The sequence below is a fragment of the Trichechus manatus genome, unplaced genomic scaffold, assembly GCF_000243295.1.
Source record: "Trichechus manatus latirostris isolate Lorelei unplaced genomic scaffold, TriManLat1.0 scaffold00030, whole genome shotgun sequence".
NCBI lineage: Eukaryota > Metazoa > Chordata > Mammalia > Sirenia > Trichechidae > Trichechus > Trichechus manatus.
In genome coordinates, this window is record NW_004443966.1 from 20,400,980 (window position 1) to 20,413,519 (window position 12,540).

General features: G+C 51.3%; 2 protein-coding genes across 2 annotated transcripts in view; both read left to right on the forward strand.

Annotated features, from left to right (window-relative positions):
* Positions 1–2,502: 2,502 nt before the first annotated feature.
* On the forward strand, positions 2,503–5,093 carry SCAMP5 (secretory carrier membrane protein 5). The gene is given in 6 exon segments (XM_023729637.1): positions 2,503–2,522; positions 2,524–2,611; positions 2,614–2,876; positions 3,993–4,094; positions 4,516–4,633; positions 4,899–5,093. Coding segments are annotated over 6 exon segments (786 nt in total).
* Positions 5,094–8,737: 3,644 nt separating this feature from the next.
* PPCDC (phosphopantothenoylcysteine decarboxylase) overlaps positions 8,738–12,540 on the forward strand; it is a 34,871-nt gene continuing 31,068 nt past the window's right edge. The window contains exon 1 of the mRNA XM_023729833.1: positions 8,738–8,755. The gene's annotated coding sequence lies outside the window, so the exon portion shown is untranslated. The remainder of the gene's footprint in view (positions 8,756–12,540) is intronic.

The following is a 12,540-nucleotide window of genomic DNA, read 5'->3' on the forward strand; positions in this document are numbered from 1 at the left end:
CCCCACTCCCCTTTCTACTGGGCCAGTTTTCCAGGAACCTCTGGTGACCTCCAGGACCTCAAGATGCCAGATTTGGAGAGGAATCCCTCCCTCAAAGCCCCATTTTTCTTGCTTCCTCTCAAAAGTTGCTCAAAAAGAAGAACATTCAAGTGGGAATTGGGAGATACAGGGTCAAGCTTGACTGGTCGCTCCACAGGCCACTTTGCTGTGGGGATAGCAGGTTCCTCATTTGTAGAAAGAGGGTATTGACTCAGTAATCTCTGTGGTTCCATGTAGCTCAGTGTCGTGTGGTTCATTCCTTTAGGAGTCTAGGGTTCTAACGTTCTGAGGTTTTGAAGTCGAGAGTTTAAAGGCCTCAGGTTCTGATGGTCTGTGGCAGGTTGGTGGGAAGGGTGTCATCTTGGGGAGATGGGACTTGGCTGTGCCCAGACTGGTCAGAAGGTACCTCTTAGGCATGCGAAAGGGGAGCAAGCTGGCTGTCTTGTGCTGGGTACCTGCCCCAGGGAGCCCCAGACACATGTAGTGTGACCACAGCAAGGGTCTGCCATATGTGACATTGTCTTGAGTCAGGCCTGCAGATAGCTGCTTACTCAGGGAGTGGATTGTTTGTATAGGAAGGTGGTCAAGAATGCTGTCTTTGTAGCTAGATCCTTCATGGATTGGTAGAAAGAGTGGGCTCAGAGGACAGACAGACTGGATTTCCAGCCTGGCTTGGCCTTTGGGCAGAGAAGGAATCTCTCCCCCGTGATAACATGAGAGAAGGAGAAGGGGGTGGGGAGGTATAGGTAGGTCTGTAGATGTTAGAAAGAAAATGAGGAGATTACCTCTGATGGCTTGCATTTTTCTCCATCAAATATGATGTAGAAGTGGGAGCGGGAGGTTTGAAGAGAGTGGGATTAGAATGAGAGCATGTTTGTGGAAGAGAGTTAAGACACTGTCCTCCACAGAAACCTGGTAGGACTTCTGGACCATGCACTGGGCCTCCCCTGGGTCCAGGTGAGATTGGCTGCCTTGAATTCATAGTCCTACCAGGCTTTCCTGTTGTGTCATTTTTCCTAGCAACACTCAGCTCAGGCACAGATGGGAGTTATGCTCATGCAGGGTTAGTGTGACCAGAAGAAAGGGCACGAAGAAATAGAAGAATGATTGTAATGAATTATGGAATCTGAGCTGGACAAGTAGAGAAGTGAAGATAGAAAAAAGCTAATGGATGGAGGAAGATGGATGACTGTTTCGAAGAGGGCACTGAGCAAGTGTGCTAGAGAGAAGTGTAACTAGTAAGAGAGGTGTTCACCAATATAATAAAGGGTTAATGCCTTTTCCATGTAAAGAGTAAATAAAATGAATAACAATACCAAGGCTCCAGGAATTTTTGGGGCAATGAACAGGGATAGATGAGTCATGGAGGAGGAAATACAGCTGCAACACACATGAAGAAATGTCCACTCTCATTATGAAGGACCCTGAGATGGGTTTATCTACACAGGCGACAGGGTTGTCAGGTTCAGTCAGACTTGGGGAGCACTATACTTGACCCTGGGCTCCAGGAACTCCGCTTCTGAGAGCAGAAGCTTTCATCCAGAAGCTGGATTTATGGACTATTAATATCTCCCTAAATCCTCACTAGGTACCTGCCAGATACTTTGCTCCCAAGGAACTGAATAAAGCGCTTGAGATGTTTAAAGGTTCAACTCAGAAGCTAGGACCATAGATGCCTGGCTGTTTGAGGCCAAGATTGAGACTGTCTTCCTTTATGTATTTGTCCAGCAGTTCTTTGTGGAGCCTTAAAAGGACTCAGCCTAATGTTTGAGAAAGGGAGTTCCCTGATTCAGTGACCTGGGTGTGTGTTATTACCAGGATCAGGTTTCTCATCTGTAAAATGAGGAGCCTTGAAATGTCCCTGCTGGCTGTGACTCAGTGATATTTTGATTCCTAGGTTCAGCTAGATTATGTGGGGACAGAGGAGGTGGAGCCAGGATCCAGCTCTTGGGAAGCTTCTAGTCTGATTGATGGGCTGGGATTTGTACCCAGGGAACCAGGAGAGCAGTCCAGGTCTGCAGGGGGTCAGAAGGATAGGAGGTGAATATGGCTGCAGTAGTGAAGGAAGGCTTCCAGGAGGAGGTGGTATGACAGGTATCTAGGAAATGGATTAGATGAGGACCGAGATCCCAGTCAGCACCGCCTGCCCCATTTAAGTGCAGGGCAGATGGCACAGTGCTTGAAGAGATGTTTCCATAAGGCCTTTTATTTCCCCCTTCTTATGCCCCTGCCTTTCAAGAGAAGGTATAAGAATGGTTTTCTGTGTCTTGGGCTTGGTGACTGATATGGGTCTGGGAGGTCCAGGGGCTTACTTTCTTACAATTTGTACTCCCTCTGTGTGTGTGTATGTCTGTATGTGTATTCCGTGTGTCTGTGTGTATATGCATGGGACTGTGTGTGTATTCACTGATGTGGGTTTGTGGGTCTTCTGTGTGGGTATGAATCTGTGTATATGTGGTTGGCATGTGGGTGTGTATTTGTGACTGTGTGTCTATCCATGTCCATCTATATCTCTGCGCTTGTCTGTGTCTATTTGCATGTGTTCGATTGCCGGTCTGTGTTGAGTTATGGACGTGTGTGTGTCCATGTCTGGTGGTTCATGTATCTCTGTATGGGTCTGGGTGTCTGTGTGCATGTCTGGTGTCCGTCTCTGTGTGTGCATGTGCTCCTGGGTCTGCAGTGAACAGCGTCACGCTGGCCGTGAACCTGGTGGGCTGTCTCGCGTGGCTGATCGGAGGCGGGGGAGCCACCAACTTTGGCCTCGCCTTTCTCTGGCTCATCCTCTTCACACCCTGCTCCTACGTCTGCTGGTTTCGGCCCATTTACAAGGCCTTCAAGTAAGTAGTTGGTGCTGACCCCAGCTCCTAGCCTTGTCTCTTTGCCCATTTCCCCTGTCCCTTCTCTCCTTTTTTTTCACCCTTTGTTTTTTACCACCTTCGAACTCATTTTCTTTTGGTCACCGTTGTCTCAGACTGCCAAGGGCTTGGGCCTCCTGGGGCCTCCATGCTGGGGTGAGGGGGCTGGGAGGCAGAGTCTTCCTCTTAGTGCTTTCCATCCTCACTCTACCTTTATGTGGGGGCAGCACAGAGATGGCCTATTTTTGCCTTCTGCCTTCACCTTCCTTAGGCAGCTGCATGTTGGATTTTGACAATGGCCACCTGTCTTGATGCCCATCCTTGTACCTAGCTGATTTGGTGCCAGGAGAGCATCTATCCATGTGTCAGTGGAATTGCCACATACCACTGACACTATTCATGTGCTAATGAGGTCATCCAACTCTGTGCCAAAGGGATCAGCCATCCATGCATCAGTGGGTCTAGCTGTCCTGGTGCCAGTCGGTGTCCATCCTAGTGCCAAGCGGGTTTTTCAGTCTTTGTGCCAATGGGACTATTCATCCGTGTACCAACAAGCCTGTCTCCATTTAATAGGATATCCATCTCAGTGCCAATGGGGCCTTCAATCTCTTTGCTAATAGGACCATCCATCTATGTGCCCATTAGGACCTGACGCTATCTTGATGCCAATAGGGTATCTATCCTAGTGCCAATGGGGCTTTCTGTCTCTGAGTCTATGGGATCATCCATTCACATACCAATAGAGCTTGCTGTCTTGGTGCCAGTGAGGCTGTCCATACCTTTGGCAATGGGTTGTTTGCTCCTGCCACATTGGAGTCATCTATTTCTGTGCCAGTGGAGCCATCCATCCATGTGCCAGTGGGTGGTCCATTCATGAGGAGATCCCTCCTTTTGTAAAGTTGCACACACAGGCCCAACACATGGAAATTTGCAAGGATCCATGGATAAAATATGTCTCATCCTGGACCTTCATTGAAGACCTTTAAGTGTCTTCTGTCCATTGTACACTCATTTAAACTTGGAAGGGCTTGAGGGCCTTGAAGGAAGGGAAGCCCTGGCCCTCTGCCTAGGTAATAGGAGCCATCTCCTGTGTTGCAGGACTGACAGCTCCTTCAGCTTCATGGCATTCTTCTTCACCTTTATGGCCCAGCTGGTCATCAGCATCATCCAGGCTGTGGGCATCCCAGGCTGGGGTGTCTGGTAAGAGGCAAGGGACTGGCCTGGGGCTAGTAGGGGTGTCCTTTGCTGGCCTCTGTGTGCTAAGCTGCCTAGTCTGTGACTGGTTATTGGAAGAGTGAGAGAATTTGGGATAGTACATCAGAGGGGAAGGAGAACCTGGCACTAATCGCAGGGGAGAGTGGGAGTGGAGTACCTAGTATTGTGGAAGAATCTGGAAGAAGGAAGCCGTGTGTCTGAGGAGCATGTCTCCCAAGCCACGGGGGAAGGATTCTTCCTGAACCACTGATGTGGGGTATCAGTAAGATGATCCCTCTGCATCCAATGACATGGCCCCTCCGTGTGATTGACATGTGGCAATGAGGTGGTCCCTTGCTCCAGTGGGGTGGCTCCTGGGTACCCCTCACCATGCCTGGGCAGTTCTATAACTGGCCTCTTCCTGCAGCGGCTGGATTGCCACCATCTCCTTCTTCGGAACAAACGTTGGTTCAGCGGTGGTGATGCTCATTCCCACCATCATGTTCACAGTCATGGCCGTCTTTTCCTTCATTGCCCTCAGCATGGTATGTGACCACCTTGAGGGCAAGAGGGTGGCTTTGGGAAGGGACTGTGATTTGTGACAACCCCTCCTCCAAGTTATAGAAGGATCCAGAGGTCCTCCAAGGGACTCACTCTGGAAATACCTGGTGGATTTTCCCACTAGTGCATAGGTCATGTGTGAGGAGGGAAGATTGGTTTTTTATGGTAACTTGCCCTTGGGCCCCATCTGTTCCCTGGAGGGCTGCCTCTTCCTTTGATTAACCCTTGCTTATGCTCCTCCTCCTGCAGGTTCATAAATTCTACCGGGGCAGCGGGGGGAGTTTCAGCAAAGCCCAGGAGGAGTGGACCACGGGGGCATGGAAGAACCCACACGTGCAGCAGGCAGCCCAGAATGCAGCCATGGGGGCGGCCCAGGGTGCCATGAATCAACCGCAGACCCAGTATTCTGCCACCCCCAACTACACATACTCCAATGAGATGTGAACCAGCCAAGCCTACTGGGAGGCAGGGCTGGGGGCCAGTAGGACAGGGGGCTCAAGCCACATCGTCCATTGTGGTGTCCAAGCAGGGTTCCCCCTTCCCTTTTCTCCTTCTCCACCACTTTGTACAAAGAATCAGTTATGTATATATATATACACACATATATGTATGTATGTATATATATATATGTTTATGCCTATCCCCTCCTCCCCACTTTGGGTTCTGCTCTCACACGCTGAGAGCTGTGGGCTGCACGTGGAGCTGTCCCGTGTGGTGGTAGCTGTGTCTGTACTCCCTTGTGAAATCGTGTGCAGTGGAGGTCTCTGTTGTTGTGGTGCTAGATGTGTGTTTAGAACTAAACCAGCCATCCACCCTCCACCAGGCTGCCTCCTCTGACCCTGACCCAAGGACTGCGTGGGGTAGGGGAAGGCATGCCAGAGAGCCTGACCCCCTTCCCAGGGTTATGAGCTGAAAGTGTTTCCACTTTGGGTCTTACTGGAAAGTAACAGTATTTAGCATTCATGGTGGCAGTAGATTGGGGGGTGGGACAGGCAGAGGATCTTCCCTTGTTCCTTCTGATCCATCTGGGTTGGGTCTCTTCCCTCTTCAGCCTCATCCTCCCCTCCTCTCTTCCCTGCTGTCCAATTCCCTGTGGTATTTCCCCCTGCCCAGGGTCTTTCTTTTCCCCACGTGGCGTTTCTTTGTCTTCCCCAAGTCTGAGTTTCCCAGTTGTATCTGCTTCCAAGATTGAGCCCATTCCCAGATCAAGGAAGCTGATGAGAGCTGAGCCTTAGCTCTGGTATGGGAGGGGCACACAGCTGAAGATGAGAGCCCACCTGGTACCTGAATCCCAGGGAATGGAAATGTAGGCTCAGTCTCCTTGATTCCGAGAGCTTGGCCTGCACAGGCGGGCTCCTCTTTTTCCTCCCATCTTATTCTCCTTCTGCTCCCAGAGTCTCCTTGAGCCCCTCGCCCATGCTTCTCCCCATCCTCCCCGTCGCCCCAGCTGCTGTGGCCTAATCTCCCTATCTTGCCCGGCCATGTGCCAGGTGGCATGGCCATCCATGAGGACAGATTCCACTGCCTTCCCTGAAGGTTGGGTCACATCCAGGAAGTCGTCAGGCATAAAGATGTAGCTGGAGCAGAGGGCATGTAATAATTATTGGACCCTAGCTGAGGTCTGGCTGGCCCAAGCCCACTGGTCAGGTTCTAGGTATCTCTGAGTGACCATTGGATTCCTCGGAGCAGCAGTGTCCTGCTTGGGTCTGGTAGAAGGGACAGGGCTCAGAGGAGAGGGCTAGGCGTAAAGGGAAGGTCAGAGAAGGCAGGTAGGGCCCACTGAGCAGGGAGCATGCCTCCCTCACCCCAGCTTGCTCTTGGTCGCAGGGCAGTTTTGGGCACTTGAACTCAGGGCCCGGGAAGAAGCACAGGCCCAATCCTAGCTGCAAGCACAATGGCCTGAATGGGATTTCAGGATAGGTGGGGTGAAGGAGAGGCTATGTTTGTTTGTTTTTAAAAACAGGATAACTTGCTCCCCTCTGCCTTCTGGACTTGGTTCTTGGACTTTTCCCAACCTGTCAGAATCTGCTTCCCCTTCCAGGAGAGCCATTCAGGCCCGCGGGGCTATTCTGTTCCAAACAGTGTGAGAACATTGCTGGTGGAGGCCCCGGCTCTGTCTGAGACCTGGAGGGGATTGGGTTCTCATGCAAGGAGCAGTTGTCCATTTCCCACTGCCTCCTTCTAACAGAAGCCCACCTGGGATGTTTGGTCTGAAAAACCAAATCCCACTTGGCCACTTTGAGCTTGCTCCAGCTTGGAACCCAGCACCTGGGCTTCCAGGTGCCACTCTGACCTTTGAGCTCCAGGTACTTCAGTTCTCTGTAAGGGGAACCAGGGGCCCCTGGAAAGTTCTCTTCCTAGTGGTCCTTTGGGCTTGGGCCACAAAATGTGTGATTGGTTCTTTCCACTCCCACTTTCTCTCTGGAAAGAAGTTGTCACAGCTCCTGGTACCTGAAAAGGGGTCCTAGGTCCAGGCCCTTCCTTCCCTCCACCCCCCACCCCCCAAACCTCTGATTCCCTTTTCCCCAAGTCTCTCTGGTGGTCCCAAGAAGCCTGTGGTTCAGCTGCTTGCCTGACATCCATGACCTGTTCGGTGGTACCTCCAGTTGATTTCCTGTCCTACCTGCCCTTCCTCTTTCCTTGGCTCAGACCTGTATGGCCATGGCCTGGCTCTGCCCTTGGGAAGGCCTATTATCTATGTGTGGCCCAGCTTACCCAGGCCCTGGGTGCTGCATCTCCAGGCAACTATGCACTTTCCTGGGGAGGGGACTAGTATGAGAAATGAGGGCTGGGCACAGATTCCTGTCTGCTGGATGGCCTGGCTTGGGGGGTTGAGGGGAGTTGGGGAAGGGCCCAGGTCAGTTCTGAGGATCCTGAAGTCCGTGGCCAGCCAGTGACCCGCTTTCGCATTCTCCTGGTGCCCACTGCCCCTCCTTGTTTCTGGGAGACGGACTACTCCCTAGCTGGCAGCTGACCTGCCTGAGCCAGTGTATCTGTCCGTGGTAACTGAGTGAAACTTAATAAAGGGAAACATTTGACCCTGTGTGTCCTGCTGTGTCATGTGTTTTCATCTGAGTCTGCATAGTAGCTGCGTGGAGCCTCACTGTTGGGTGTGGGGCATGGACGTATGGTGGGTCGGATGGGTCTCTGGTCTGTCATTCCCTGGGGCCAAAAGCCACACACCCCCGTGTGGTTCTTTCTCCAAGGAGGCTTTGAGTAGGCCTCAAAATTGCCACAAAGCCCTCCTACCAGTTAGGAGGAAGTTCTGTGTTCCCCAAGATCCTTGAGGAGGAAGTAGGAGGAATAGGTTGAGGGACTATGGTTCAGATGGTTCACTGTGGGCAAGGACAGGAGTAGAGCACATGGCCCCACCTCAGCTCTTACCCTGGGAGACAGGCGGCTGTTTGAGCAGCCTCAGTAAACACAAGGGATCCTGGGGCCCTGGGAATGTTGGAGAATGAAGAGGGCAGGGGGGAAGTGTTCCCAACATGCTTTCTCCTGTGCTTTCCCTTTGCCAGTGTTGTGCCCTCCCCCTGGGATGCTGCCCCGGCCCCCTTTCTATCAAAACTCCTGGCTATCCTTCAAGAGTCAGCTCAAGTGACGCCTCCTTTGAGAAGGCTTACCTACCCGGAGTTGTTGCTTCCACAGGTTCCTCTGGCTTCCCCACTCGGCCTTATCCTGTAATTTTCTGTATCCTTGTTTGTCTCGAGAGCTGGGACATGTCTGATTTATCTCTGTGCCCTGTGCACCTAGAACACAGAAGAGGCTTGGTAAATATTCAGTGTTAAGCGACCGAGTGATGAGCACTGTGTATGTGTGGGAGGGGTTCAGGTGGTCGGGAAAGCCGGACAATTAGGCCAGGCCCTCGCGGGAGCATCAGAAATGCCAAAAAACAGAGACAAGGCTCACTTCAGGAGTCCCCCATGTGGACTACAACTCCCAGGAAACAAATGGACTACAACTCCCAGAAGGCAGCGCGACTACGCAGCCTGCTAGGGGCTCTCGTGAGGCTGCGCGTCAGCCAGAACTGGCAGGAGGGACGGCCAAGATACCGCGAGACTTGGGAGCTATCTCGAGACGCGCCCGGCGCGGGTGAGGAGTTGAAGGTGGTTTTGAGGCTGGCATCTCCGGGCGGGATAGGCGGGAGGCTGGAGCATCTGCTCGCGACTTTGGGTGCTCGGCTGTGCGTGTGTGTGTGTGTGTGTGTACGTGTGTAAAGTCTGTGGAGCCTGCGGGACCTCACTTTCTTACCTGTGCCCCTGGACTGCCAGGATCAGTAGGGACCCCCCTCCGGGCTCCAAGCCCCGATTAGGGGATTTGTTTCTGTGCCCTCCCTTTCCAGCTTTGTGCTGCTCGGTGGTTATTTGTTCAGTGCTGTTTATCTAGTTTAAAAACAGGCCCTATTAATTCCTTGGAGTCCATGGGTGGTGCAAATGGTTATCGCTGTGGGCTGCTAACCGTAAGGTTGGAGGTTCAAGTCCACCCAGGGGTGCCTGAAAGAAAAGCCTGGCAGTCTGCTTCTGAAAAATCAGCTGTTGAAAAATCTGTGGAACACAGTTCTACTCTGATACAGGTGGCCGGGCCATGAGTCAGGCAGAATTGACTCCATGGCAACTAGTTACCAGCTTCTTACACTTACAGCATTTTTTTAAATCATGAGCCTACTTCCAGAAAGGATTAGGGACTGCCCACAGTACAAACTGTATTTTAAAAGTTGGTAAAATAGGAAAAAGAAAGCCATGGGACGTTGGCATTATCCCCTAAACAAAACAAACAGACAGACAAACCTGTTGCCCTGAAGTTGTTCTGGCCTCATAGCGACCCTATAGGACAGAGCAGAACTGTCCCATAGGGTTTCCAAGGAGCGGCTGGTGGATTCGAACCGCGGACCTTTTGGTTAGGAGCCGTAGCTCACCGTCACGCTCAACCACTGCGCCACCAGAGATCCCCTAGACCCACCTAAAAGTGCTGAACGGCATTTCAAAGTTAGAGTGAGGCCAAATATTGTTAGAAAAGGACTTCCTGCTGTCCTTTGAAATATTTGGAGGCCCGTGTCCAATAATGGGCAGGAGAGAACCCAAGTTGAGGAAGTGATGGGTGTCTTGGGAGTAGGAATTTTCCATACTTTCTCAGTGGCTGGGAGGTGGCAGTACTCAGTTTCTACTACAGTATATATATTTATATAGCTGGGGGTATATAGATATATAATGCACATATGTATATGTGTCTGTATTATGCACGTGTGTATGTAGTATATATCTCATGTTTACTCATGATTGCAGGAGCAACAGAGTCAAGCATGCCTGCCTCTGGTTTGAACGAAGAGCAGTCTTAGCAGAATGCCAATACTTTGAGCTCTCTCTGAAGAGTTCCTTTGCCTTTCCTTGGGTGGGGAGAAGGGGTTTAAAATGCCTCTGTGGCCACAGGACTCCTTTTAAATGTCTTTGGGTTTTGGGGCAGGGTGTTGAGGAGCCGTGGGAGATGAGGCCAGAGCAGAAGCCAGTAGTGAGCAGCTTTGATGTTAGGCTAAAGGATTCAGGCTGTATCCTGCCAGGAGAAGGAATGAGTTCTGGATCTCTGCCACCTTTACCTTGGAGTCCCTGAGTGGGGGACTCTTAACCACCTGTCTCCCCCCCACCCCCATGTTTGGTTGTGTTTTGTCCTAGGCTTCAGACCCTCATTCTTGTGTTGGTCAGGGCTTACTACTTGTCTGGCCTTGCTTACCTTGCTCCTTCTGTTAGCTTTGGCTCTGCCCTGGCTCCACACTTGCTCATATTGTGACTGGCAAGTATCCCTGAAACCTTTACTTAAACTCTGCCCTTAAGTAATTAATTCAGAGAAGGATTCTTATATATCATAAGCCTGTCACAAGGCAAAGCTCCTTACTCTGCCTGGCTCTGTTTTTCTAAAGAACAGAAACGCTGCCATCTTTCTGGCTGTGGCCTACCTGCATGGCTGGTGCCCTGTGAGTTCGAGGTTCAATAAACAGCCTCCAGCCCTATGGCCCTCCTGCCTGCCTGCCAGCTCTTTCTGCTGCTCAGGAGTTCCTGTGAGGCCAGCAGAGCCTAGGGCAGTGAGATGCTGTCTACAGCTACTCTGGCTGTGCAAATAGATGACTCCAACAGGATCTGGATAGAGTGACAGACTTACTGGTTTGAGACTTGCTCCTCTTTGAGAGTAAACGTAAAGGACTCCTGCCAGCTCTCATCTTCCCTGGGACTGTCAGGTTGAACTGATTTGACCTTGCCTCCAAATGTTTAAATTATTTAATTTCCATTCCTTAAGTATTACCCCCCTCACCCCTGCCTGGATTTTCTAGAAAGCTAGGTAGGCTTTGGTTCCCCGCGAAGCTTGCTCAGTAGGCAAAGTATATCTTGGACTTCACTACTTGCTGTGGGAGGCAATTGAAGTCACCAGTGTGGATTCCTGCCCCAAGTTCAACTGATTGCTTTCAGTAACTTGTTCCCTAGAAAAGATAATCAGCTTGATGTGGAGGAAGTTCAGGGGGCTGTAGAGTGAAATTCAGCTTCTGTGGTGTTGCAGATATTGGCTAGTGTAGGACAGGGTCAGGGTTTGAAATCTGGCAGGTCGTTTCCCTGGAGAACCAAGAATGCGCCTCCATCACCTACTGTGGGTCAGCATGCTGATTAGTAGTTCCGGGAAGAAGCTGGTAGGTCTCTGGAATTTACCATTTGCTAACGGCTCCCTAGGTCCTAAGGTAAAAATCAGTTCTATAACTCTGGGCAAGCATGGCCTTGGGCTGGGGCCCTGAAGCTGAGTAGAGATTGAGATCACTGGCAAATGGAGCTTTGCAGGGGTCTTGCTCTAGGGAACCTGCCTGTGCTTAACCGCTGCTGAGAAAGCTCTGGGAGACCCTTCTAGGTAGAAGGGAGATGACAGAACCCAAACGTGATCCTCAGCTCATGTGGGTATGTGTCTGAGTGTTGGAGGGGCAGAGAGGCCCTAGGGAGCCAAAGGGCCTGTGGAGTGAAGAGGCGGCCTCCATGGGTACCCAGTCAGGGAAGTAGTCATTGGGCAGCTCATGGCACGTCTTCCTAGGGGTCTTTGGTCTTCCCTCTCCCTGCTGATTCTGCCCTTTTTGAGTACATCTTCCATGACTTCCTGTATTGTACAGGGAGCCCCTTACTGCTGTCGTTCATGCATGGACTCAGAAGATTTCTGCTGGAAGGAGCTTTAGAGATCACCAGGCTCTACCTCTGCAAATTCAGATGAAGGTCACCCAGCAAGTCAGGAGCATAGCCATGGACAAGGCCCAGGGCTCCTGATTCACAGACCAGGCTTTTGTCCTCTGCCCCACACTACCTCAGAGAATACAATTTATTGTTCACTCAGCAGATGTTGAGGACCCACCATGTGGCTGATCCTGAACTGGGGGTTGATGATTAGGCCTAGTCACAACTGCAAGGAGCTGGCTGGTAGTGGTGGCGGTGGTCAGGGGGAGGAGAGAGGTAAGGGAACTGATGTACAAATGGAGTCAGTGATCACAAACAAGGTGTACCCCAGAGAAGGACCCATCTCAGATGGTTTCAGGTGTGACTCCTATCTTCTCAACTCATCTGCAGGTTCCCTGAAGGCAGCAGCTTTGTCTTCCACAATTCCTTGCCCAGTTCTAGACGTAACTGGTTTTCGGTGACTATTGCTGAAGTGAGTGCGTTTTCATGGCCCAGCCTGCCAGAGTGTAGGTCTTGGTGTCTCCACCCTTTGTCACAGTCACTCTCTTCTAGCAACATCTGAGAGCAAAGAAAAACCAACCAGCTGGTCTCCTGGGTGGCCTGCATTCCTGGAGATGGTGGCTCTTCCTGGACGTTGATTTGTAGGATAGTGTCCAGGCTTATCTACCCTTGGATAGAGAGGTGAATCCTTTATCTCC